This window comes from Oryctolagus cuniculus, chromosome 7, assembly GCF_964237555.1.
Source record: "Oryctolagus cuniculus chromosome 7, mOryCun1.1, whole genome shotgun sequence".
Classification (NCBI taxonomy): Eukaryota; Metazoa; Chordata; class Mammalia; order Lagomorpha; family Leporidae; genus Oryctolagus; species Oryctolagus cuniculus.
In genome coordinates, this window is record NC_091438.1 from 158,414,106 (window position 1) to 158,439,663 (window position 25,558).

Sequence of the window (25,558 nt, forward strand, 5' to 3'; positions counted from 1 at the left end):
CGCTTGGTCCCCAGGAGCACAGGGCACCCACAAGGGCTTCCGGGGCCGCAGCTGCCCAAGCACGTGCAGGAAGGGAGGCTGTAGGCTCAGGCTCCCGTATACTCAGCGAACCAGCCAGGGTGCCGCTGCCCGAGTCGGAGCGGGAAGCCAGGGACAGAGGGCAGCGGGGGGCCGGCGCTCCAGCTGGGAGTGGCCTCCTCCCGCCCTCACCTCAAGTCCAGGCCCTCCTGCTTCCACAGGACGTCCATGAGCTGGATCATCTGCAGCGTCAGCATGTCCTGGCGGAGGTCTGCACGGCCACCAGGCACAAGGAGAAGGCACGAGTGTCCGGGGGCGTTCTCAGGACCCCGGGACCCTGCGCCCCAGGACCGCGGGGGAGCTGCCTGGCTCACCGTCCCCGTTCTTGAAGATGATGCCCACGCTGCCCTCGCTGCCCGCCTCCTCGTTGCTGTACACGATCCACAGGGGCTTCATCTTGGAGTCCATGAAGGTGCACTGCTCCACGCTGCCGGGCCAGAGCGCTCCGTCAGCCGGGCCCCTGCGCGGGTCCCCCTGGGGCGGGCGCGGGGCTGGAGCTCACCAGACTTCGGCCAGCAGGGTGCTGGGGTCGAGCGGGGACTGCAGGTGCGAGAGGGCCTCCAGGTAGGCCTCCTGGCGCATGCACAGGTGCATCAGCTCCTTGGTCTGCGGCTTGGTGGTCTTCTGAGAGCTCACCTTGACGAAGTCATTCAGGGCCTTCAGCTTGCTCAGTGCTTCCCCCTGGCGGCGGGGAGAGGGCGAGGGTGGCAGTGGGCCCAGAGAGCCCAGCAGGACGCCGAGCCCCACGGCCCTGGGCCTTACCTGCTTCATCAGCACCTTCATGTGATGGGTGCTGCCCCTGCAGTAGGCCTCCATGATGAGGCCGAAGCGCAAAGCCACAGAGGGCACGTGCATCTCGGAGCTGGAGGGAGGAGGAGGCGCTGAGTGTCGCGGGCAGGGCCGCCCGCCCCGCCCCCGCCCAGGGCTGGCCCGAGCAAGTCCAGCTACCGGAGGTGCCAGAAGAGGAAGTGGCCGATCTTGCGGTTGGCCAGGGCCCGGCCCAGCAAGAACTTGGTCAGCTCGCAGTCCAGGTAGGACTCGTACTTGAGCACCTGTACCAGCTGCAGCAGGTACTGGAAAAGCTCCTCATCCCTGCCGGGGGGAGGGGAGGGAAGGGAAGGGCCGGCTGCAGGTGGCGGGCAGGACAGGGAGGGCAGGCCACAGGGCGGGCTCAGTGTCCGCCCCCCTGCCCGTGGCCGGCAAAGCCACCAACCCGAGGGGCGCCTGGCAGGGACTCACGTCAGCTTCCGCAGGGACTTGATGGCAAAGGAGCCCACGTGGCAGTCGGGGAAGCTGAAGTCCAGCAGCTCCAGGGCACTCAGCACGGGCAGCTCGGGCCAGGAGCACAGCAGGTGCAGCATCTGCGAGGCCAGCGGTCAGGGCGGCAGGCGGGTGGTGGCCGCCCCGCTGCCCCGGCCCAGCCCCAGCGCCCTCTCCACCCACCTGGGCCACATCCTCATGTTTGTTCCACTTGGTGACCAGCAGCAGCCGGGCCAGCGCCTCCGGGAAGCGCTCCTGGACTTCGTGCCGCATCTTCCACACCAGGTCCTTCTCGTGCTCGTACAGCTCCCCGGACCCCCGTCGCTCCAGGATCTCCCGCAGCTGCAGCTGCTGAGGTGCCCATGGGGGTGAGCTCGGGCGGCCAGGCCCCCCCCATGCCCCCACCCCCCGCACACCCGCTACGCTCACCTCCTCCTCCGAGGTGGGCGCTCGCTCCCCGTGTCGCCCCAGCTCCAGGATCTGCAAGGAGTGGTCCTGCTCTCAGGGCCCCGGCCTGGACCAGCCCTGGCAGAGCCCTGTGTGGGCATCTGCACCCCAGGTAACTGCCCGTTGGTGGGGGCTGCTCCGTGCACCACAGGGCACATAACAGCACCGCCAGCCTCCACCCACAAGGTGCCAGGAGCACCTCCCCTCCAATCGTGACCACCAAAAATGTCATCAAGCCGGCGCCGCGGCTCACTAGGCTAATCCTCCGCCTAGCGGCGCCGGCACACCGGGTTCTAGTCCCGGTTGGGGCGCCGGATTCTGTCCCGGTTGCCCCTCTTCCAGGCCAGCCCTCTGCTGTGGCCAGGGAGTGCAGTGGAGGATGGCCCAGGTGCTTGGGCCCTGCACCCCATGGGAGACCAGGAAAAGCACCTGGCTCCTGGCTCCTGCCATCGGATCAGCGCGGTGCGCCGGCCGCAGCGCGCTGGCCGCGGCGGCCATTGGAGGGTGAACCAACGGCAAAGGAAGACCTTTCTCTCTGTCTCTCTCTCTCACTGTCCACTCTGCCTGTCAAAAAAATTAAAAAAAAAAAAAAAAAAAAAAAGAAAAAAAAAAAAAAGAAAGACATCGCTCAAGGTGCCCTGGTGGGCAGAATGGTCCCCGATGAGAGCCATGGCTCGGGCACAGGAAGACATCAGAGCCAAGGCGGGCATTGACCGTGCCTGGTGACCAGTCCCCCCACCATGTGGTCAACCTCAGCACAGCCCAGGACCGTGCTCAGCCTCCGGGCGGGCTCCCGGCTGACCTTCTCCAGGGGCGGGTAGTACACAGGGTGGGGGGCCACCTCGGGCAGGCAGATGACCAGGGCGGCAGCGCTCTCAGTGTTGGGGTTACCACGCACGGTCCCTGTGGGGTTCAGCAGCTCCCCTTTCTCGTCTGGAAGCGGGGACAGATGGAGTTACATGGGGGGAGGCCTGCCATCGTGGGGACCCCCACCCCTCCAAGGCCTCTGCCCCCCGGGCGGGGCCCACCTGGGACAGAGGGCCACATGTAGAGGCAGCGCTCCCCGGTCTTGAGCTGGTCCTTGTAGTCGAAGAGCATGAGGTTGGCCCAGGCGATGGGGCAGTCCTGAGGGAGGCGGTGGCAGGTCAGGGCCAGCCACCCATGCACCTCTACTTGCTCACCTGCACAATGGGACCAGACTCCGAGCCAAGCTCTCCTGGCCACCCCGCATCCCACCGGTGGTCACCAGGCCCCATGGGAGCCCTGCCAGGGGATGGGGAGGCCCCACCGTTTCCTCCGTCCTGTTGGGGGTTCCAGTGATGAAGCCAGCAAGGCCCACAGCCCCCCTGCCCCTTTCTGCTCCTACCTGCATCCCCACTCCCGGCTTCCTGACAAAGACCCACAGCAACCACACAAGCCCCCAGAGCAGGCCCAGCTCAGCTGCAAGATGGCAGGGCCGGGTGGGGGTAGGGGTGTGGGGGGGCACGCCCTGGGCCTGGTGACCCAGGGCCCTGCGGTCATCCCCAGCTGGCTGCTGACTCAGGCCTTTCTGGCCCAGCAAGGACACTGTTCCCCCTTCCAGCCCTGTCAGGCCGGGCTTGGGGACAGGAACCAGGGCTGGCTGCCAGGCTGGGCTGGCAGGGGCTGGCCCCCCCACCCCCACCCCAGTCCTCCGAGGCCGGGAGCCTCCCCGGGCGGCGGCCACCCACCGCCTTCTTGGACTTCTTCTTGGTGGAGCGCGCCTTCTTGGCCTTCTCGACCACGGCGTAGAGCGCGAAGCAGAGCCGGGCCATGCGCGGCAGGTCGCAGATGCTGATGTCAAACTCCAGCCGCTGCTTCCACACGGGCTCGGAGCTCACGCTCACCTCCGCGCTGGACACCGTCTTGCACAGCGTCTCGTTGCCGTGGAAGAGCCCGGCCTGCACCACCAGCTGGGGGAGGCGCGTGTGCAGGTGAGGGGCCCCGCCTAGCCCCTGCCCCCCCCCCGCCCCGTCCCGGGCTCCTCCCTCCCCATGTAAAGACCCCATCTCCTGTCCTCATTTTCACAGGGCTCTGAACCCCGCCTCCCCCGTGCAGAAAGGGGTCCAGCAGAGGGAAGGCCGGGGGGAGGGGAGGGCACCCTGGGCATGCGTGCGTCCCCTGCCTCCGTTTCCCCCTCGGCACTCAGGATTCTAAGGTCCCCTCTGGCTGGACCCTCCTGTGGCTCCCTTCTCCTCTGGGAGCCTTCTGGGGGTGGACAGGAATTTGCACCTGAACAGGCACTCGCTGGTCTCCCCTACCTGTCCATCCGCCTGCCCTGCCTTGCTTATAAATGACCCCAGGCCCCATGGACCCAGGTCCCCGTCCCAGCAACGAGACAGTGAGACCTGCAGCCCCAGGCTGCTCTGAGGAGGGCGGAGCCGGGGCCAGCAGGCGTGGGAACGTGTTTAAGGGTCGAGGCACCTGCAGCACCCCCGCCCGGGAGCTCCCCCAGCCCAGCTGCAGCTGCTCCTCCTCCGGACCTGGCCCCGCCCCCAACTGCCTCTGCGGCTCTGGGGTCCCTGCGCCGAGCCCAGCCCCGCAGCTCCACCAAAGCCCAGTACCCAGAACCCAGCCCGCCTGGGGTTTCTGCGAACGGCCACCCCCCCTTCCTGTTTTGAAGCAGCAGCTCTGGGTAGTGCGGTCAGGTGGCTGTCGTGTGTCCTCCCTCTTCCTCCGCCCCCACCCCCACCCCAGGCCACAGCCACCTTGTTTGTGCAAATAACAGGGCTCCCCCGCCCGACCCACAGCCCACGGCCCACAGGCCCTACCTTCATCCGCTCATCGGCATTCACCCTGCTGCCCTGGACCAGCTCGATGCAGAAGGGCTGCTCCAGCGACCACAGCGACACAGAGGAGGGCTGGGGGCACAGGGTCACAGCTCACGCCTCTGGCCGAAGGCAAGGCTCATGGGCGCGTGGGGGCAGGGTGAGAGGTCACAGGTGGCAGCGACGCTGGGGGACCTGGCCCCAAGGCTGCCCTGTACCAGAGTCACTGTGCAGGCACCCAGGGCCCCAGCACCCGGGCCCTGCAGAGGAGAAGGGCGCCCTGGGCCGACTGCACAGCATGCTGGCTTCTCGATGCACAGCCCCGTCCCCCACAGTGACCCACGGCCGGGGGAGGTGCCCACAGGGAGGCAGGGGTGGGCGCCACCTCACCTTCTTCATGGGAACGGGGGGCGGCTTGGTGCGAGGTTTCTGGACCTGAGGGGCGGGGCTGCTCTGCTCGTCCCGCATGGCCAGGATAGAGGAGGAGTGCACCATGGTCAGGTGCGGGGTGAGCCCGCTGTGCAGGCAGCTGCGGATGTACTGAGGTGGGGGGCAGAGTGAGCACCCCGTCCCAGCCACGCCCACACGGTCTCCCCCAGGCTGGCCGCTGACTAGCCCAGGCCGTGGTGACACAGTGCAGGGGGGTGTCATGGCTGCTGGGTTGTCCTGCCCCTCCTCCCTCCTGATACGCACCCATGAGGCCACCCCTGCAAGGGGGCGCGCTCTGGCTGGGGACCCCAAGGGCCTGGGTTGCCCTGTCCAGGAGGGGCCCAAAGACCAGCCCCGGTCAGGGCCTTGGGGAGGCCCCAGCGGAGGGCCCGGCAGGCCTCACCTGGAACTGGCAGAGGGCGTAGCTGCCGTACAGGTACTCGTGCCGCCCGTTCACCTGCAGCGTGTAGTCCTCTGGCTGTTCGGCCAGGGGCTGCCGGAACACCGTGGCCTTCTTCCGGAGGGCACAGGCCATCAGTGCCAGGGGCATGTCCTTGGTGGACACCTGGAAAGTGAAGCTCTCCTGCAGGGGAGGAGAGCGGGCGGCCTGTGGCCTTGAGGGCCCCCAGGTGGTTCTGGGGCTCCAGGGGCGGCCCCATCCCCTGAGCAGACGCCACACGAGGGCAGGGCCCCGGGTGTCCACTGTTGAAGGCACCGGCAGGTGTTTGTTCAACAGAGACTGGCCCACTGACCGACGCCGCCCATTGAGCTTGCCCTGGTGGCATGCATGGGCGCCTGGCAAAGCCCACCTGAGGCTCTGGAGGGCAGGGTGGCTCGTGATGACCGTGGAGTGTCGCGGGGAGGGCCCCCAGGGCTCACCTCACTGCCCTCGAACTTGACATTGACCAGCAGGGCCCGGTTGGGGGCGTGCAGGGCGCCGGCCCCCCAGCTGCGTGCCGAGGGCTCCAGCTGCAGGGGGAAGCTGTACTGCAGCCAGGCCTCCCAGCCCAGCTGCTGCCTGCGCACGGCCGCCTCCTCGCAGAACTGGCGCATCTTGGTGCGGAAGTCGTTGACCTCTGGGTCGCGCAGGGAGTCGAACTCATGGAGGCCTGAGGAGCGGGAGTGGCGGGGTCAGCGGGGGTCTGTGGGGTCAGCGGGGTCTGCCAGCCGCACGGGCAGGGTCGTTACCTTTGCCGATGAGCAGGCTGATCTGCGAGTTGATGAGCTTCTTCACGCGGTCGCCCTCGCGGGCCACCAGGCGCAGCACGGGCAGGAAGGGCTGCACGTCGCACAGCCGCCGCTGCTCGTCCTCCAGCTCCTGCGGCTCTGCCGTCTGGCTGACGCACGTGAACACGTAGGCCTCGGGGTCACTGAGCATGTGGAACAGTGGCTCGTACTGCGCGCGGTGCCACAGTACCTGCAGGGATGGTGGCCGTCAGCCCCGCCGGGCGTCGCCCGCACAGAAAGCCAAGGCAGGGCCCGGGAAGCAGCACCCACCAGGGCGCCCCGGGCCCTCATGCATGGAGAGCTGAGGCCGGGCAGTGGGTCCCATAGCCCCCACTCCAGAACACGGCGACCACCCTTACACCACCGGCAAGAGACAGGCAGACATGGCCGCCAGGCAATGCCCGCACCCCACTCTCTGTCCCATGCCCCACTCTCTGGGGTTCATCACCCTGACCTTTCAGGGTTGGTGACTAATTCAGAAAAGTGCCACTCATTGAGGACCAGACAGAGCTCTCCACGGCCATGTGCAGCCACGCCCCCACGACTGCCGGGGCAGGAGGCATCCTGGACCCCTGGCGGCGTCGGGGAGGGGCGGCGAGCAGCCCCACCCCCTGCTCATCACACAGCTGCATCGTGGGGAATGGCTGGTCCTGGTCTGTCCCTGGTCTGGGACACGGGACCCAGGGACTGCGTGGACCAGCGTGGGGGGGTCCTGGGGGGGATCACTAAATGTGGGAAGTCCTCGCGCTGTGGAGCAGCAGATCCAACTCTAGCCGTCACCAGCACGTTAACGAAGCGGTCCCGTGGCACAGGCACGCCTACTCACGCACACGGCACCTGCGGCAGCTGAGGAGTGAATCATTGTGCCAGATAACAGGTGGGCATCAAGTATTTACCAGGGGTCCCTGATGTAAGAAATAGAGGGCGGTGTTGGGGGCAGCGGTTATGGGATGCCCACCGTCCCTAGCAGAGCGCCCAGCTTTGAGTCCCTGCTCCACTTCCACTTCCCGCTTCTTTCCAATGCGCACCCTGGCGGCCGCGGCTCACGGCTCAAGCGGTTGGGCCCAGGTCAGCCACGTGGGAGACCTGGATTGAATTCTGGGCTCCTGGCTTCAGCCTGGCCCAGCCCTGGCTGTCCCAGGCATGTGGGGAGTGAAGCAGCGGATGGAAGGTCTCTCTTTGTGTGTGTGTCTCTCTCTCTGCCCTTCACATAGAAAAAAATAAATACAAAATAAAAAATACGAAGAAACTGAAGCCAAACGGAGGTGCGAGGTGAGATGACAAGTGACCATGTTTTGGGGTCCTGGGGCCGCCTCCGGCTGCGGCGTCCCTCGCCGCCTTCCTCTGCCTTTGCTTCCTTCTCCAGTGTGTGTCCTGCATTTGCTGTGCTCCCAGGTCCAGCTTGCGGGCTCCTGAGTTCCCAGCCCTGCCCCGGGAAGCCCCTCACTGTGGAAGTGGCCCCGAGGCAATCCCTCCTGACAGCGGCTGAGTCAAAACCAAACCCCGGAGCCTCACCGAGGAGGACGGCGGCCATGGCAACCACAGCCCTGAAGGCAAAAGATCTGGGAAAGCCTCCAGTGGCCGCGGCTCCCGACACGACGGCCCAATCCGGAACGGAATGCACGCCCAGCCTTGGAAGCAGCCCTGCGAAGCCGCTCTGCTATACTAACTAGTCGAGTGGTTAATAATCCGGTAACCTAGTGGAACAAACCTACGTTAAAGGGGGGGAAGCTGGGGCTGGCGTGGGGCGCCGTGGGTTAAGCCAGCACCTGGGACATAGGAGCACTGGCTCTGGTCCCCACCGCTCCACTTCTCATCCACGCCCCTCACGCTGCACCTGGGAAAGCAGCGGAAGATGGCCCAAGTGCTTAGGCTCCTGCCACCCACGTGGGAGACCTGGATGGAGCTCCAGGCTCCTGGTTTCAGTCTGGCCATCTGGGGAGTGAACCAGTGGACAGTAGTCCCGTCTCTCTCTCTCTCTCTCTCTCTCTCTCTCTCTCTCTCTCTCTCTGGAACTCTGCCTTTCAAATAAAAAAAAATAGATCTTAATTTTTTTAAAAGTAGTGGGGAGCTGGCTTCAGAATAGCAAGCGGCCGCTAACCGCAAGGTCTGGACACAGTTTGTGTCTCGCAGAATTTGCGTCTAAGAAACCAGCCTGTGTCCGCGCGTCTGTGTCCCTCGGGGCTCCAAGCTCAGAGGCTGTACCTGCTTGATGGTGCTGAGGTTGGCATTGCGGGACACAGGGAAGTTGAGGTAGATGCCCGTGGGCAGCAGGAAGTCCACCGCCACATTCTGATTCTCTTCCTTGGTCCAGAATTCCATGGGGCAGTCAACCCCAGGGGGCATTCTGCTCCGTCACTTCTCGGGCGCCCGCTGTTCTGCGAAGGAGGCAAAGGCAGACAGGAGATCACACATCTGGTTCCTGGACACCTGACACTCTCAGCCCCTCTGCCTCAGCCTGCCCCGGGTGGCTGGCGGCCCCTCGCCCCAGGCCCCCGTATGGGCTGAGCTGTGTGTCCTCCCAGGGGGGCAGCGTCTCGGTAGTGCCAAGAGACCCACACCAAGTCACTTCCCCCCAGGACACACACGCTGGCCACCCCATCACGGCTTCACAGCTGCCAGCAGGCACAGCGGGAGATGGCAGGTCTCTAATCACCCACCCCGGACCTGCCAAAGACCAAGGCTGCAGTTCTCTGAAACCTCTTTTCTCGTTTTTTAAAAAAGATGTATTTATTCATTTGAAAAGCAGAGTTAGAGGAAGAGACAGAGAGAGAGAGAGAGGGAGAGAGAGAGAGAGAGAGAGAGGGAGGGAGAGAGAGAGAGGTCTTCCATCTGCTGGTTCACTCCCCAGAAGGCTGCAACAGCCACGGCTGGGCTCAAGCACTTGGGCCATCTTCCCGCGCCTCCCCAGGCACCTCAGCAGGCAGCTGGGTCGGAAGCGGAGAAGTGGAGCACCAAATGGCCTAACAGTGGCTCAGGCACCCAGCAATGTCAAAATGTCGGAATCCCATGGAATCCCGGTCACACCCACCCCCGTGGGTAATGCAGCCTCGAAGGCTGCAGGGCTTTGAGTAATCTGCCTGCCTCCGCCCCAGCCCCGGCTGCCACCACGGGGAATGCAGCTGTTTACAATGTCCGTGCAGGGGCCGGCGCTGGGGCGTGGTAGGCTAAGCCTCTACCTGTGGCTCCCAGCATCCCATATGGATGCCAGTTCTAGTCCCAGCTGCTCCTCTTCCAATCCAGCTCTCTGCTATGGCCTGGGAAAGCAGTGGAAGGTGGCCCAAGCATTTGGGCCCCTGCACCTGCGTTGGAGATCCAGAGGAGGCTCCTGGCTCTTGGCTTTGGATCAACTCAGCTCTGGCTGTTCCAGCCATTTGGGGAGTGAAGCAGCAGATGGAAGACCTCTCTCTCTGTCCCTCTCTCTCCCTCTGTCTGTAACTCAGCCTGCCAAATACATAAATAAATAATTTCTTAAAGATTTATTTATTTATTTGAAAGTCATAGTTACACAGAGAGAGGAGAGGCAGAGAGAGAGAGAGAGAGAGAGAGATCTTCCATCCACTGGTTCACTCCCCAGATGGCCACAACAGCCAGAGCTGCACCAATCTGAAGCCAGGAGCCAGGAGCTTCTTCCAGGTCTCCCACGTGGGTGCAGGGGCCCAAGGACCTGGACCATCTTCCACTTCTCTCCCAGGCCATAGCAGAGAGCTGGATAGGAAATGGAGCAGCCAGGTCTTGAACCAGTGCAAATATGGGATGCTGGCGCTTCAGGCCAGGGTGTTAACCCGCTGAGCCACAGCGCCAGTCTCTTAAATCTTAAAAAAGAAAAAAAAAAAAAAAAAGAGCATCCGTACGCATTTTCACGCATTCCCTCGGCCACTGTGCAGCCACAAACACTTCCTGACACCTCTGCTGCTCTCAGACTTTGCACCTAGTGAGTCCTGGCAGTGCTGAGGTTTGCCTGAGGCTGGACACGCCCATTTGCACGCCCCCGTGGGAGTTCTCTTCGTGGAGAAACCTCCTATTAGAATTGGCGTTACTACAAACACTGCTGCAACGGACAGCTGGCCCACACCTCCCACTGTGCTCACAATGAACGCTGTTCACGAGGAACACCATGAGCCACGGAGCTGTGACAAGACAAAAAGTTCACGGAAATGCATCTTGGGGAAAACCATGCATTTTGCACCCAAAGAAACTTATTCCACTTTCCATGAACCTTTCGAAGTCTCCCTGTATCTTGTTGAACTCAATATATCCCCCAAAATGGTCTGATCAACATTTAATCCGTATAGAAAACTTACTAATGAGTTTTTTAAAAGATTTATTCCATTTATTCAAAAGTCAGAGTTACAGAGAGAGAGAGGAGAGAGAGAGAGAGAGATCTTCCATCTGCTGATTCACTCCCCAATTGGCTGCAATGGCCAAGGCTGGGCCAGGTCTAGGCCAGGCTGAAGTCAGGAGCCAGGACCTTCCTCCTGGTCTCCCATATGGGTACAGGGGCTGAAGGACCCGAGCCATCTTCTGCTGCTTTCCCAGGCACGTTAGCAGGGAGCTGGACAGGAAGTGGAGCAGCCAGGACTCAAACTGGTGCCCATGTGGGATGCCAGCACTGGAGGTGGTGGCTTAACCTGCTACGCCACAGCACCTGCCCCACGAATGAGATATTTTGCATTCCTGTTGTTGGTACGCAGCCTTTGGAATCTGGCGTGTATGTTACACTCAGGGTGCACGGCAACGTCATTTCTCGATTGGCTTCAGAAACACCTGGCCTGCATGCAGACGTCATACAATCTGCAGGTGAGAGGCGGCTGCGCAGACTCAGCTTGCCCTAAACACACTAGAAACTTTTTCAATAAATGAGTCACGGATCAATTGTAAAATGTGAGTGACCGCACACTGAAGGCTCGGAAAAGCCACTCCTCAGTGACACCATGCGCACCTCAAGGGCCATAACCTGTGACAGCTACAGCCGTGGCACCGACCCTACTGTCATCCGAGTGACCCCAGAGCATCAGTACCACCGGCCCAGCACGAGACTGGCCCTCGTTTCTTCTTCTTCTTCTTTTTTAAAGATTTATTTATTTATTTATTTGAAAGGCAGAGAGTTACAGAGAGGCAGAGAGAGAGAGAGGTCTTCCATCTGCTGGTTCACTCCCCAGATAGCCACAATGGCTGGAGCTGCGCCAATCCGAAGCCAGGAGCCAGGAGCGTCTTCCAGGTCTCCCACGCGGGTGCAGGGGCCCAAGGACTTGGGCCATCTTCTACTGCTTTCCCAGGCCATAGCAGAGAGCTGGATTGGAAGAGGAGCAGCCAGGACTCGAACCGGCGTCCATATGGGGTGCCAGCACTGCAGGCGGCAGCTTTACCGGCTATACCACAGTGCCAGCCCCAAGGTACTCATTTCTGCCAATCGGATGAGTAGAAATGCCTGTAGGCTTTGTGTGTTTTCCCGGCGGCTGGGGGCGCTAATTACTGGGTTCTTATTGGTTTGTTATGTTTCTTTATATATTCTAGATTCCATTCCTTTGCCAATTAAACAAGTTGGAAATATCTACTAGTCTGAGTCATTTTTGCACTGTTTAAGCTATCTTTTGGGGGAGCAGGAGCTTTCAATATTGATGTAGTCAACTTTGTCAATCTTTTAAGTTTTTTTAAATACTTCCCTGTCCACCCTAGGTTATTTTCTCCTAGATTTAAAATGAGTTCTGAGAATTGTTGAAAGGCAGGGTGCGTGTTATTTTGCAGGTCGCTGCTTGGGGTCTGCACCACACCCCATGGTTCAAGTCTCAGCTGCTCTGCTTCTGATCCAGCTCCCTGCTAATGCACCTGGAAGCAGCAGGGAGGGCCCGAGTGCTGGGGCCCCTGTACCCATACGGGAGACCCAGATGGAGTTTCTGGCTCCTGGCTCTGGCCCGGCCCAGCTATCGCAGGCACTGGGGGAGTGCACCAGCAGATGGAAGGCCTCCCTCTTTCTGTCATTCTGAGTTTCAGATAAATAAATCTTGAAAACATGACAGAGTCAGGCCTTCCCCTCAGTGGGCGCAGAGGCTGCTGGGAGCAGCAGGAGCCACGCTTCTCCCGGAGGAGCCAGGCCACCACTACTGGCCGCCACTTCCTGCTGGCAAAACCACATCCACTTCAGGTTCCTCTTCCTGAGCATGGCCAGGCCAAAGCCTTCCGTGTCCTGTTTTTGTTTTTTCCCCCTTAAGATTTGTTTATTTATTTGAAAGGTGGAGTCACACGGAGAGGGAGAGAGAGGTTTCCAGCTGCTGGCTCACTCCCCGAGCTGGGAAGCAGAGCAGCCAGGACTCAAACCAGCACTCTGACGTGGGGTGCTGGGAAAAGCCTTCCTTTTGATTCAAAACTTGGGGGACAGTCAGGAATCCTGGAGAATCGGTTTACGATGCTAATCACACTGCGGGGGCCAGCGCCGTGGTGCAGTGGGTAAAGCCGCTGCTTGCAGTGTCAGCATCCCATATGGGCGCCTGTTTGAGTCCCGGCTGCTCCACTTCCGATCCAGCTCTCTGCTGTAGCCTGGGAAAGCAGTAGAAGGTGGCCCAAGTGCTTCGGCCGCTACACCCACGTGGGAGACCTGGAAGAAGCTCCTGGCTCCTGGCTTCAGATTGGTGCAGCTCTGGCTGTTGTGGCCATCTGGGGAGTGAACCAGTGGATGGAAGACCTCTCTCTCTCTGCCTCTGTCTCTCTGCCTTTCAAATAAATAAATAAATCTTTAAAAAAATTAGTTTGGCTAAACTCCGAAGTCAGCAGTTGCGTTTGGCCACCAACTCAAGGCGAGCTCACCAGGCAGTGCTAACCAAGGGCCTGGCTCCTCTGCCTCCTCTTTTTTATTCATTTTTTAAAGATTTATTTATTTTATTTGAAAGGAAGAGTTAGAGAGAGACAGTGACAGAGAGGCAGAGAACTCTTCCATCTACTGGTTCACTCCCTAAATGGTTGCAATGGCCAGGGGCTGGGCCAGGCTGAAGCCAGGAGCCAGGAGCTTCATCCAGTTCTCCTACATGGGTAGCAGAGACTCAAGCACTTGGGCCATCCTCCGTTGCCTTCCCAGGCCATTAGCAGGAGCTGGATCAGAAGAGGGGCTGCTGGGATTGGAACCGGCGCCCATATGAGATGCTGGCATCGCAGGCAGTGGCTCTATCCACTGTGCCACAGCGCTGCCCGTTCCCCCTTCTTTCTACTGACGACTCTGATTGGCTTCATTTTCCGTCCTAGAACTGGCAGCATTTCGTTCCACAAAACAGAGCAAACGTCCCTACAAGGCTCTTCCCAGAGTCGCCTGCCTCTACGAGCCGAGCCTGGTCCTGTGGGCCACCTGCACCGGGCCACTCTGGGCTGGACGGTGGCGCCGTCAGGCCCCAGGGGCTTCTCCTGTTCAGGCCAAGCACTGCTGGTGCTGCTGGCTGCTCTCCCTACCCCAGTTTTCAGATCCTTTGGCCAGAGTTTGGAACTCTGAACCAACAAGATGCTCAGATGATGCGACAGGTCTAGCCACAGAATGTTCTCTGACTGTTCTCCAGGCCCCTCTGTGCTTGCCCTAGCACTGAGCTCACCTGCCGCCCTCTCTCCAGGTGTTCTGCATGGCAAGCCCAGGGCTGCTCTCCTGTCCAAGGAGCCGTTTTCTGAATCTGACCGTGTGGACATAATTGGCACCCAAGTATTTTCAGATTGAGGTTTTGTGCCCATCACTCATCGGAGATATGCTGATTCCACTGGTATTTATGGAGCCTGAGTAACAGCCAGGAGCTGTGTGATGTGTGGGGAATGAGACCAAGTGAGGGGCTGGCGGCCAGCAGGGGACACAGATCTGTAGGTGCACAGGTAGGAGGCTGGGGGGACCACGCCCAGAGCATGCAGTGAGCCCAGTGATGTTGCAATGGAGGACAGAGCCTGGCATGGGCCTCTGATGAGGACACAGGAACCAGTCATGGCCACAGCACCCCATGGGACAGCAGCAAGAGCTGGGAGGGGAAGGGGCAGCATAGTCCAGAACTGACCCCTGTGGGCCACAGCAGAGGTGTGGGATGAGTGGGGCAGGTGGAAGAGGTCAGCAAAGGGCCTTTTTTTTTTTTTTAAGATTATTTATTTATTTATTTGAAAGGCAGAGTTATAGGGGAGGGAGAGAAAAGAGAGAAAGAAAGAGAGAGGAGAGGGAGAGAGACAGAGACAGAGAGATAGAGATATTCCAACTCACTCCCAAACGGGTGCAACAGCCAGGGCTGGCCAGACTGAAGCCAGGAGCCTGGAGCTCCATCTGGTGCCCCACATGGGTGGCAGCAGCCAAGCACTTGGGCCATCTTCTGCTGCCTTCCCAGGCTCGTTAGCAGGGAGCCGCATAAGGTGTGGAGCAGCTGGGACTCAAACAGGAGCCCATACGGAATGTCAGTGTTGCAGGCCATGGCTTCACCCACTGCACCACAACGCTGGCCCCCAATATACTGATGTTTTTCAACTTTTAACGTACTCTATAAAATGAACTTGTGTCTCCTGCACACACACACGCGCACGCGCACACACACTCACGCACATATCCCTCCATCTTCCCGATATTGCTATGTGATCATTTTCTTAAATCATTCTTTAGTGCTTACATTATTACGACTATGTAAATATTCAAAGCTGAGCCACAGTGTACTATGATTTGCTTTTTTTTATATAATTTTTTTTTGACAGGCAGACTGGACAGTGAGAGAGAGAGAGACAGAGAGAAAAGTCTTCCTTTTCCGTTGGTTCACCCCTCAATGGCGGATGCGGCTGGTGTGCTGCGGCCAGTGCACCGCGCTGATCCAAAGCCAGGAGCCAGGTGCTTCTCCTGGTCTCCCATGGGGTGCAGGGCCCAAGCACCTGGGCCATCCTCCACTGCCTTCCCGGGCCACAGCAGAGAGCTGGCCTGGAAGAGGGGCAACCGGGACAGAGGCCGGCGCCCCGACCAGGACTAGAACCCGGTGTGCCGGCGCCGCTAGGTGGAGGATTAGCCTAGTGAGCCATGGAGCCAGCTCTGATTTGCTTTTACTGTTCAACTTTTTGTTTTTCCTGTAGTCGATAGTTGCCTAAGTTTTTATTTCCTTTGTTTTCTGTGTATGAGTCACCATCTCTACTTCAAACTCCCCAAGAGAACCACACAACTCCTCATAATTCAGCAGACAGCTAATGTATCAACTCCATCCATTTCCTTACAGATGTCCTTCTTAGCTGACTTGCCTGAATTGGACTGGTTGCTCTGTAGACTGCACACCTGTAGTATTGTTGGATCTTCTCTTCATTGTTATGGGATTCCCTTCACTACTCCCTCAGCCAGACAGAGCCCTTGGCTACAAGTAGAGAAGCTAGGGCCAGCACTGAGGCTCACTTGGTAAATCCTCTGCCTGCGGCACCGGCATCCTATATGGGTGCTGGGTTCTAGTCCCGGTTGCTCCTCTTCCAGTCCAGCTCTCTGCTGTAGCCCGAGACGGCAGTGGAGGATGGCCCAGGTTCGTGGGCCCTGCACCCGCATGGGAGACCAGGAGGAAGCACCTGGCTCCTGGGTTTGGATCAGCGTAGCTCCAGCCGCAGCGGCCATTTGAGGGGGGTGAACCAATGGAAGGAAGACCTTTCTCTCTGTCTCTCTCTCACTCTCTAACTCTATCTGTCAAATAAATAAAAAAAAATTTTTTTTTAAAGTAACAAGTAGAGAAGCTGAGTCTCCCTGGGTCAGCAGGGAGGGGACCACACGTCACCTGACATGTTTTGTCAACTGGGAGACTTTTCAAAGCTCAGCGAGAGTTTGAGGAAGAATTAGCAACTAGTACACTGAAAACAGAGCAAATACAAAGATGAGGGAGTTGTTTTTACTTAAAAATTATTTTAATTTTATTTGGAAGGTAAATAAACAGAGAGGCAGGCAGACAGACAAAAGCCTTCCATATGCTAATTCACTCTCCAAATGCCAGCCTGCAGCCAGGAGCCCAGTACTCAGTCTGGGTCCCCACATGGGGGGCCGGACCCAACTACTTGGCCTGGGTCCTGCTGCTCCCAAGGTTGTGCGACAGCAGGGCCTGGAATCAGAGGTGGAGCCGGGGCTTGAACCCTGGGACTGACATGGACACAGGCATCCTAAGCAGCAGCTCAGCCACTCTGCCAAAGCCCACTCCAAGATGAGGTCATTTTTAACCAAAAAAAAAACAAACAACTGAACAAGAAAAAAAATATAATTCTCTACTATGTGGACACCACAATGCAGAAGCAGGTCTGACGACAAAACTGCTACAACCACTGACCCCAGGGGCCAGTTTATGCCCTGCACCTTCTACGCCAGCGACTCCACCTGGCTGCCAGCACCACGGCCATGCACAGAGCGTCCCCCTTCCTCCTCGAGTCTCAGACGTGGCCTCAGGATCAGACAGCGATGGAAATTCTAGACCCACAGTGAGACACGCTCCGGACAGCAGCCTACAGCCTGGGCACTGGGCTGGCACCCCCAGGCTCTACAGTGCTATCTGCTTCTTGGCCTCCAGGGGTGCACAGCTGGCCGCTTGCTTGCGCCTCTGCACATTCGGTTCTTCCTGCACGTGGGGTGCACGGTGCAGAGGCTGCTAAGGACGTGGCACTGGGTAAGACCAAGAGAATTCCTTCAAGGCTTTTTGTTCTACTTTCTGGAAATTCTTTTTTTTTTTTTTTTTTTTGACAGGCAGAGTGGACAGTGAGAGAGAGAGACAGAGAGAAAGATCTTCCTTTGCCATTGGTTCACCCTCCAATGGCCGCCGTGGCCGGCGCGCTGCGGCTGGCGCACCACGCTGATCCGATGGCAGGAGCCAGGAGCCAGGTGCTTTTCCTGGTCTCCCATGGGGTGCAGGGCCCAAGCACCTGGGCCATCCTCCACTGCACTCCCTGGCCACAGCAGAGGGCTGGCCTGGAAGAGGGGCAACCGGGACAGAATCCGGCGCCCCGACCGGGACTAGAACCCGGTGTGCCGGCGCCGCTAGGCGGAGGATTAGCCTAGTGAGCCGCGGCGCCGGCCTGGAAATTCTTTTCCCCTTCTAATTCCTCTGTTGAAATGTTCACTTTTGCAATCACGGCTGTGATATCTAAGAGCTGGAAGGCGTTTAGCCTGGCGGTTCCGATGCCTGCGTTCTGGAGTGGGTGTTGGGTACATGGTTAAGACGCCACTCGGACACCTGTATCCCACACTGGTTTGGGCCCCGGCTCCTCTGCTTCTGACCCAGCTGCCTGCTGATACAGGAGGCCGTGGGTGATGGCTCGGCATGTGGGGCCCTGCTACCCACATGGGAGGCCCCGACAGAGCTCTGTGCTCCTGGCTTCAGCCTGGCCCAGCCCTGGCCGTTGCAAGCATTTGAGGAGTAGTGACCCCGCAGACTGAGGCTGTCTTGGTTGGTCTGTCTCTCTCTTTCTGATTCTGCTGTTTAAATAAAGTGAAAATCAATAAACAATTTTAAAAATATGCTCACATCCCATATCGGAGCACCTGAGTACCTGGGTTGGACTCCCAGCTCCCACACCTGACTCCAGTGCCAGCGCCAGCCCAGCCCCGGCCACTGTGGGCATTTGGGGAGTGAACCAGCAGATGGGGAGCCCTCTCTCTCTCTCTCTCTCCTCTCTCCCCTCTATCTCTACCTCTCAGGAGGCAGGACTTTGGCACAGCAGTCAAGAGCTTACTGCTTTGTCAATGAGCTTTGATAACCACCACCACCACGGTGATCACTTCTGAATTCTTTCGTTTGTGGCCTGGGTCTGTCTTTCACTCCCGACGGCCTCATTCTCAGCGGGACCATCAAGTTCAAGAGACACAACCTGCTCGTGCACAGGAAGTTCCACTGGACGCTTGGAGGGAACAAAGCGTCAAGCTCCTGTCGGAAGCCCAGAGCCACTCTTCCCTCGAGGCCGGTTTCCCCAGAGGGAAGTCCTTCAAGGCTGTGCCTGGAGGCTGAGTTTCGGCCAGGATGCCAAGTTTGAGGACGGGACAGGCCCTGCTGTTCTTGGTAAACATTTTATCTGGGGACAGGAGTTGTGGCATAGTGAGTTAAACTACCACTTGGGACGGTCACATCCCATATTGGAGTCCTGGTGACTCCGTTTCTGATCCAGCTCCCTAATACGCACCTGGGAGGTCAGCAGATGGCCCAAGTGCCTGGGCCCCTGCCACTCACGAGGGAGACCTGGGTGGAGCTCCCGGCTCCTGGCTTCCGCCTGGCCCAGCCCTGGCTGTTGCAGCCGTTTGGGGAGTGAGCCAGCGGGAAGAAGACACGTCTGTCTCCCTCTCTGTCACTCTGCCTTCCAATTAAACAAGCAAATCCTTAAAATCTGTATTTTGAGTATTTGACAGGTAGGGGTTGGATGGGGGGGGGGGAGCTCCTATACACACTTTCACTCCCCAGATGCCTGTAACAGCCAGCACTGGGCCAGGCTGCAGCTGGGAGTGGGGAGTCAGTCCAGGTCCCCCGCGTGGGTGCCGGGGACCCAGCTACTGGAGCCACCACCTCTTCCTCCCAGGGGCTGCATTAGCAGGACGCTGGAGTCAAGAGCTGGAGAGGAAACTGGAACCCAGGCGCTCCAACACGGGGTGCAGGTGTCCGAACCAGCGTCTTAACCCCGGGCCAGCCGTGCGTCCACCCCCACGGTGGAGTCTGCAAACTCTCCCTTAGTCTTCCTGTTCTCCCTCCCTGGGCCTGAGGCCGCAACACCGCCTCCAGGAAGTCTGCCATCTTCCTCCAGGTGGGCTGAAGCAGAGTCTGTTGCTCTCACACAAACTTCCACCCACTCTTCCTGCTCCCGGCCCTCCCGGCCCCATCTTGGGAACTCTCCAGAACCCCCCTCCGGAGCCCCCGCAGCCCAGGACCCTCGAAGTTCTCTGCTCAGCTCCCCTCTCCCCTCGCTGCATGGATGGTCCAAGCGTTTGCTCTCAGCGCCCTGCTCTATCCTCTACTTTTCCGCTCTCTTACGGATTTATGTTTCCAATTCTTCATTTTCCTTTAAAGATGCATTTGTTCACGTGAAAGGCAGAGCCGCAGGGAGGAGAGACAGAGTCACAAGCAGCAAAGACGTCTACAAAGCTCTGGCAGAGTTGGGAGGACGCCTGGCTGAGGCTGGGGAGAGCCTGTGAGGATGACCCCGCCCCCTCCCCGGCCCCTCTCCGCCTGCGCAGACAGCACACCATGCACCCAGAGCGTGCAAGGGTCGGCGCCAGGCCCCCAGAGTGGGCCACGTGGCCAGGGCCCTGCCAGTCAGTCTCCCTCCGTGTCTTTATCTGCACAGTGACAGAGCAAGCCAGCGTCCCAGGTGCTGGCCAGCGCACCTGTCACAGGTGCAGGGACTGTCCCCCCCCCCCCACACACACACCCCAGAACTCACAGAAACCTCCCAGTGGAAAGTGTCTCTTCTCTCCCAGACAGGCCGCCCGGGCCTACAGCAGCCAGATGCCAAAGGTCACGGCTTGTGAGTGGGTGCCGGGTTCCTGGGGCCAAGCGGCAGCCCCCCACCCCTCCCGGAAGCCCAGGTCTGGCTCGCCTCGCCCGCCCCTCCCTCTGAGTGCAAATTTGGGTCAGTCTCTTCCTCTGGGCACACTCGTCCTACATCCAGGTCCTGCTCTGGCTCAGTCGGGAGGGCGGGTCTGGTGGGAATTCTTAGTCTCTCCACAAAGCATCTCCGCCCCCCCCCCCAACACCTGGCCCCTTCCCTCAACCTACCTCTCCAGGATGGTGCAAGGAAGACCCCCAGCAAAGGCCCCTCTGCCTGGCGGGTGAGGGGAGCTCCACGGCCAGCGAGGCTCATCCCGCCCTCATCCGACTCTGAGCTCCTTGTCTGTCGGAAAGAAAAGGAAAGAAAGCCGGTTGACAATGAGGACTCTGAAACCTCTGGACGGGCCCTCCGCCAGGGCACCAATGCCACCTGCAGCTCCCTTCTGGCGGTGGGGGGGGGGGCACTGAAGCCAATCCCAGGAGCCCCTGCAGCGCCTGAGCAGCAATGCACGCAGGGAGGGCTCAGTCCCCTTCTGGAGCCGTTTGTTGATTTTGAAAGCAAACTAGATGCTGAGCCGAGCCTGGGCGCGAGTTCCCTTCCCCAGTGGCTAAGGCAGTTCTCGAACTTGAGTCTTGCTTTCCCAACCAGGCCTGTTTCCAGGCCCAGGTGGAGAGGTGAATTCCTTGCTGTAGGTTGCAGGGGAGGGAAGGGGCTGCCTCCTCCCTGTGCCTCTGGTGGCTCCTGGAACTGAGCGGACCCCACAGAGAGCACCAGCGGAGGGGGGGGCTCCCTTCTCCCAGCCCCAGGCAAGGCTTCCTGGAGGGGGCACTCAATCTGGAACCCACTAGGTGGGCTGGGGAGGGAAACAGCAGAGGGAGCGGCGGGGCACTGGAAGAGGTATGCATTCCAGGAACCCATCTCCCAGGGACCGAGCTGGCGTCCACCTGGCTGCCGGCCCAAACCCTGGAAGGAGGCAGGAGCCCAGGGCTGCAGGGGTGGGGGTGGGGGGAGTAGTCTATTCCCAGCAGCCAGGGGTCTTCCGAGGGCAGACAGTCACTCCCACTGCTGGCCACACTGCTGGCGCCGAGGTCACTATCAGCAGTCAAAGGAGACAGGACCGCAGGGAAAGCGGTCTCAAAACAGGAGGGACAAAGCAAGAGGCGTGGGGCAGCACAGCAGCCCAGAGACCAGGGGCCCACGGGGAACCCGCCCGCAGAATTCAGGTCAGGAGCCAGGGAGCCAGGACGGGGCTCCCCAGGGGCGCCCAGGAGCAGGTGCCTGCTCGGGAGGAAGCTGACAGGGCCTCCGGGTTCAAGGGCAAGGCCGAGGGTGCCCCAGCGAGGGCGGCTGCCCAGACACCCAGCGTCCCCGCCCCTGCTGCACGCACAAAAGGATGCCCCCAGGTGGGGCAGGAGGCGACGTCGCGCGGTCGGTACCGGGAATCACAGCGCTCCCGCCGCCCCCAGCCCCACGCCCTACACCCCCGACCGCCTAGATCGACCCTGCCCACCCGGTCCCGGTGGACAAAGCCCGGCGCGGGACGGGACGTCCGGGGGGGGGGGCGGGGGGGTGACGGACACTGGGACCCCGCAGACGCCCGCACAGGTGGGCTCCGTACCGGGTGCCGGGGGCGGGGCGCGGTCTCCCTGGAGACGGTTGCCCAGGGGACACGGCAGGCGGTTCTCGGAGTGACAGGAGGGCGCGGGCCTGCGGGCGGCGGCGCGGAGCCCACCCGGGCCCGAGGGCAGGCGCGCCGGAGTGCGGGCGACCCGGGCATCCGCGCAGGGGCGCGGCCCGGGGCGGGGCCGGGACGCCGGGCGGCGCGGGTGGGCCCGGGGGGCGGGGCGCCGTCCGGGGGCGGGGCGTCCCGGGGCCGGGGCGGGGTCAGGGGGAGGGGATGAGGAGGACCGGCCGCGCGGCGCGGGCACCATCGGCAAATTCTCGCACGCTCGGCCAGGCGAAGCGCCAGAGCTCTAACGGCCGCAGGGCGCGATGGAGACACGGCACCTGCTCCGCGACCCCCGCGGCCGCCGGGCGCACGCTGGCCTCCACTCGGGCCTCATCCCACCGCCGGCCGGTGGTCGGTGCTGTCGGCACCGTGAGCGAGCGCTGACCGTCCGCGCAGCCGGCTGTGGGTCTTCCCAACCGAGGCTCCTCTTACAGTCGGACTTGGAAAATAACTGGGTTTCCCAGGCCCGTCAGGAGCGCGTCCGTGGCTGACCGCGAGCTGCGTGCGCGCGGCGCGGTCCGCAGGCATGACGCGGTGGTCCCCCGCACACTGGCGCGGGGACTCCGTTTTCTGCAGCCTTCCATGCTGCGGGTCAAGGGTTGTTCTCCCTGGGGTCCTCAACGAGGAGCCGGTGCTCCCGTCCCGCTCGCGCCCTCTGCAGACCCACACGCCGGCCAGTCTCCAGCTCGCGCCGTTGGCACCCGGGGCCGGTTTGGGCTGGCACGGAGCCTGGCCCTTTGGGCTCTGCTAGGGCCCATGTCGCCTCAGGTCGTTCTTTGGGGCCCACGGCCAGAGGGGGCTGGGGATGTGAGGACCAGTCAGCGTGTCCCTAGGATGGAGGACCCTCTTGGGTAAGATCCACTCTCTCGGATAAGCAGAAGAGTTCCAGCCCTCTCGGCTAACCTGCCCCTCCCCTCCCCAACCATGGGGGCTTCTTCCCCACCAGCCAGGTCCTGCCATGGCCCCCAGTTTGGAGGCCTGTTTTCTCCAGCATGGGCCCCTGAGCCAAAGTCAAGTTCGAGGACAAGGGCCCAGTTAGCAATGGAACCCAGTGACCTGGCCTGGGGCTGCACGTGGGGGTGTCTCTCTGGAAGGCAGGTGAAGAAACAACAGGAGAGCAGAGGCCAGAGAGCCACAGCAGAAAGCAGCCTCCTGGCTCCTTGGTGCCGGCTCTCTGCTGTGAAAGACCATGGGTTGTGGTCTTGAGCTCTCCCTCCCATCTCTTGCCCTGGGGTAAAGCAATGGCTGTGTTGCAAAGACACTGGAGCAGCAGCCCTGGGAAGACGCTCCCAGGAGAGGGGCTGAGAGCCTGCGAGCTGCTGAGGCCTGCCCACAGGGCAACAGCTCTAGCCCCAGACACCTGCAGCCCAGGAGGGACCCTGCGCCAGAACCCCCCAGCCATGATGTTCAGAAACTGGGAGATGAGACATGTTTGCTGTGTAAGCTGCCACATTTTCGGGTAATTTGTTACACAGCAGTAAGTAACTAATGAGATAGTAATAGCATCAAAAAGTACCCGGAAGGGGCTGGCCCTGCGGAACAACCGGTTACAGCCGGTTTGCCACGGCCCACAACACTGGCATCCCATATTGGATTCAAGTCTAAGCTGATCCCTTTCCAATTCAGCTCCCTGTTAATGCACCTGGGAAAGCAGCAGAAGGTGGTCCAAGTGCTTGGGCCCTGCACCCACGTGGGAGACCTGGATGGGGCTCTGGGTTCCTGGTTTCAGTCTGCCCAGCCTGGCTGTTGCAGCCATTCGAGGAGGGAACCAGCTCGTGGGAGATCTCTCCCTCTCTCTCCCTCCCTCTCTGTGTTGCTCTGCCTTTCAAAAGCAAACCAGTCTCTCTCTTTAAAATTTACTTATTTATTTGAAAGAGTTACACAGAGGAAAAAAAAAACACAGAGAGAGAGAGAGAGAGATGAATCTTCCATCCACTGGTTCACTCCCCACATGGCCACAATAGCCAGGGCTGGGCCTGGCCAAAGCCAGGAGCCAGGAGCCTCTTCCATGTCTCCCTTTGGGGGCAGGGCCCAGACACTTGGGCCATCCTCTGCTGCATCAGAAGTGGAGCAGCCAGGACTCGAACCGGTCTCTCTGTCTGCTACCTTTCAGATAAATAAAAATGGTTTGTTTTTTTTTTTTTTTTTGACAGGCAGAGTGGACAGTGAGAGAGAGAGACAGAGAGAAAGGTCTTCATTTGCCGTTGGTTCACCCTCCAATGGCCACCACAGCTGGCGCGCTGCGGCCGGCGCACCGCGCTGATCCGATGGCAGGAGCCAGGAGCCAGGTGCTTTTCCTGGTCTCCCATGGGGTGCAGGGCCCAAGCACCTGGGCCATCCTCCACTGCACTCCCGGGCCACAGCAGAGGGCTGGCCTGGAAGAGGGGCAACCGGGACAGAATCCGGCGCCCCGACCGGGACTAGAACCTGGTGTGCCGGCGCCGCTAGGCGGAGGATTAGCCTAGTGAGCCGCGGCGCCGGCCCAAAAATGTTTTTAAAAGAAAGAAAATCTGAAAAAGGTTAGGATCCTCTGGGATTCTAAGGTGGGCAGGTGATGGATTTTTTTTTCCTTCTTTGGTAAATCTGCATCTTACAAGTCTCTTATAACTAACCTGTCTGAACTCCATAATCAGAAATCACAGTGTACACGCACAGCACCTTAGTGAGGCACGGAGCAGACGCTCGTCCGTTCCCTACAGCCGCTGTATCACCTGGAGGACCCTGGTACAGCCCCAGCTCAGGAGCCCCAGGCGGTTCCTGGCTCCTGAGGCTGTCAGGTTCCCCTCTCCCGCCCTCACCTCAGCCCCCTTCAGGGAGGCAGGGGTTGCCGGTGTCTGCTGAAGGGCAGGTTCACCTCACTCTCTTGGGGTCTGGCTGGCAGTGGCCCTGCCCAAGCCCTCCTTCCCGCCCAGTGACTGACTCCTGTGCCCCCCCGCCCCCAGCTCTGCAGGCAGAGCACACCGGGTTGAAGGGAGGAGAATCCTGCGGACACCTCTGTCTCCTCGGCGGGGCCCCAGCCACCTCCTCCCACTCCCAGAGCAGGTCCCAGGGCCACTTCCGCCTCTCGGATCGGCTCAGACCGTCTCAAAACAACAGCCCCCTCATCATCGACTGCATTTGTCCCCAGGGCCACAGCGGCAGCCCAGTCCCTGGGACCTGATGTGCATTTTCTCAGGGCATTGTTGTGCCAGGGCCCCAGGCAGGCTCTGCTGTTTTACCCACGAGAAAAGCAGGGCTCATGGAGGTTACAGCTGCACCGAGAGAGGACGGGGAGGCGAGGCTTGAACCTGAGTTAACTCCGGAAGCCTCGCTCTTACCACCTTGCCACACTACCTCTCCCGGGGCCAATGCAGGGGGCTGGATGTGCCACCAGCCCACCCAAGACTCCTAGGCCAACTTCTAAAAATAGACAAGTTGGGCAAGGAGGCTGGGCTCTGTGTCCTCTGGGGAGAGCACGCAGGCAGACCAAGGCAGGGCAGGTACCCAAAGACGTGTGCTCTTGGCCACTCACTGCACAGGATCAGGGCCCAGGGAGCCAACTGCACCTGGGACCGTCCAGAGCAAGGACACTGGGGCCGACACTGCGGAGTAGCCGGTAGAGCTGCCACTTGCAGCACTGGCATCCCATATGGGCACCGGTTCGAATCCCAGCTGCTCCTCTCCCGATCCAGCTCCTTGCTAATGTGCCTGGGAAAGCGATGGAAGATGGCCCAAGTCCTTGAGCGTCTGCCATGCACACAGGAGGCCTGGAGGAAGCTCCTGGCTCCTGGCTTCAGCCTGGCCCAGCTGCAGCCATTGTGGCTATTTGGGGAGTGAACCAGTGGATAGAAGACCTTTCTTTCCCTCTGTCTCTGTAACTCTGCCTTTCAAATAAATAAAATAAATCTTTATTTAAAAAAAAAAAAAAGAGCAAGGACTTTGCCCAGGAGCCAAGCACGTCCTGGTGTGGAGTTGGGTACAGACAGAGGAGAAGGGAGCCGGGAGCCCCTTCTGCAGTGGGGACCAGCACTCAGGGGGTCCCCACAATTCTGCTGCCTAGGACACAGACTCCCCTGCCCCAGCTCAGCGCTTCGTCCTGGAAACAAGCGCAGGGCAGGGTTGAGAGAAGCTTGTGCCACGTGGAGAGCGG

At 60.4% G+C, this 25,558-nt stretch overlaps 1 protein-coding gene across 7 annotated transcripts in view; it reads right to left on the reverse strand.

The window, feature by feature from the left end:
- PIK3CD (phosphatidylinositol-4,5-bisphosphate 3-kinase catalytic subunit delta) overlaps window positions 1-25,558 on the reverse strand; it is a 40,130-nt gene that overhangs the window by 3,724 nt on the left and 10,848 nt on the right. The window contains exons 1-19 of one of the 7 annotated variants that reach the window (XM_070079327.1): window positions 21,319-21,485; window positions 19,928-20,042; window positions 8,433-8,600; window positions 6,189-6,417; window positions 5,880-6,109; window positions 5,404-5,583; window positions 4,962-5,111; window positions 4,575-4,664; window positions 3,495-3,716; window positions 2,814-2,910; window positions 2,588-2,718; window positions 1,768-1,818; window positions 1,522-1,689; window positions 1,318-1,439; window positions 1,027-1,170; window positions 841-940; window positions 581-759; window positions 393-505; window positions 211-289 (exon numbers count right to left, since the gene is read on the reverse strand). In XM_070079327.1, coding sequence (XP_069935428.1) covers window positions 211-289; window positions 393-505; window positions 581-759; window positions 841-940; window positions 1,027-1,170; window positions 1,318-1,439; window positions 1,522-1,689; window positions 1,768-1,818; window positions 2,588-2,718; window positions 2,814-2,910; window positions 3,495-3,716; window positions 4,575-4,664; window positions 4,962-5,111; window positions 5,404-5,583; window positions 5,880-6,109; window positions 6,189-6,417; window positions 8,433-8,573 — 2,426 coding nt within the window. In that variant the 5' untranslated portion in view covers window positions 8,574-8,600; window positions 19,928-20,042; window positions 21,319-21,485. Of the gene's footprint in view, window positions 1-210; window positions 290-392; window positions 506-580; window positions 760-840; window positions 941-1,026; window positions 1,171-1,317; window positions 1,440-1,521; window positions 1,690-1,767; window positions 1,819-2,587; window positions 2,719-2,813; window positions 2,911-3,494; window positions 3,717-4,574; window positions 4,665-4,961; window positions 5,112-5,403; window positions 5,584-5,879; window positions 6,110-6,188; window positions 6,418-8,432; window positions 8,606-19,927; window positions 20,043-21,210; window positions 21,242-21,318; window positions 21,486-25,558 lie in introns of those variants that run through there. The other 6 variants (XM_051858093.2, XM_051858095.2, XM_070079326.1 and 3 more) reach the window with 6 other exon arrangements.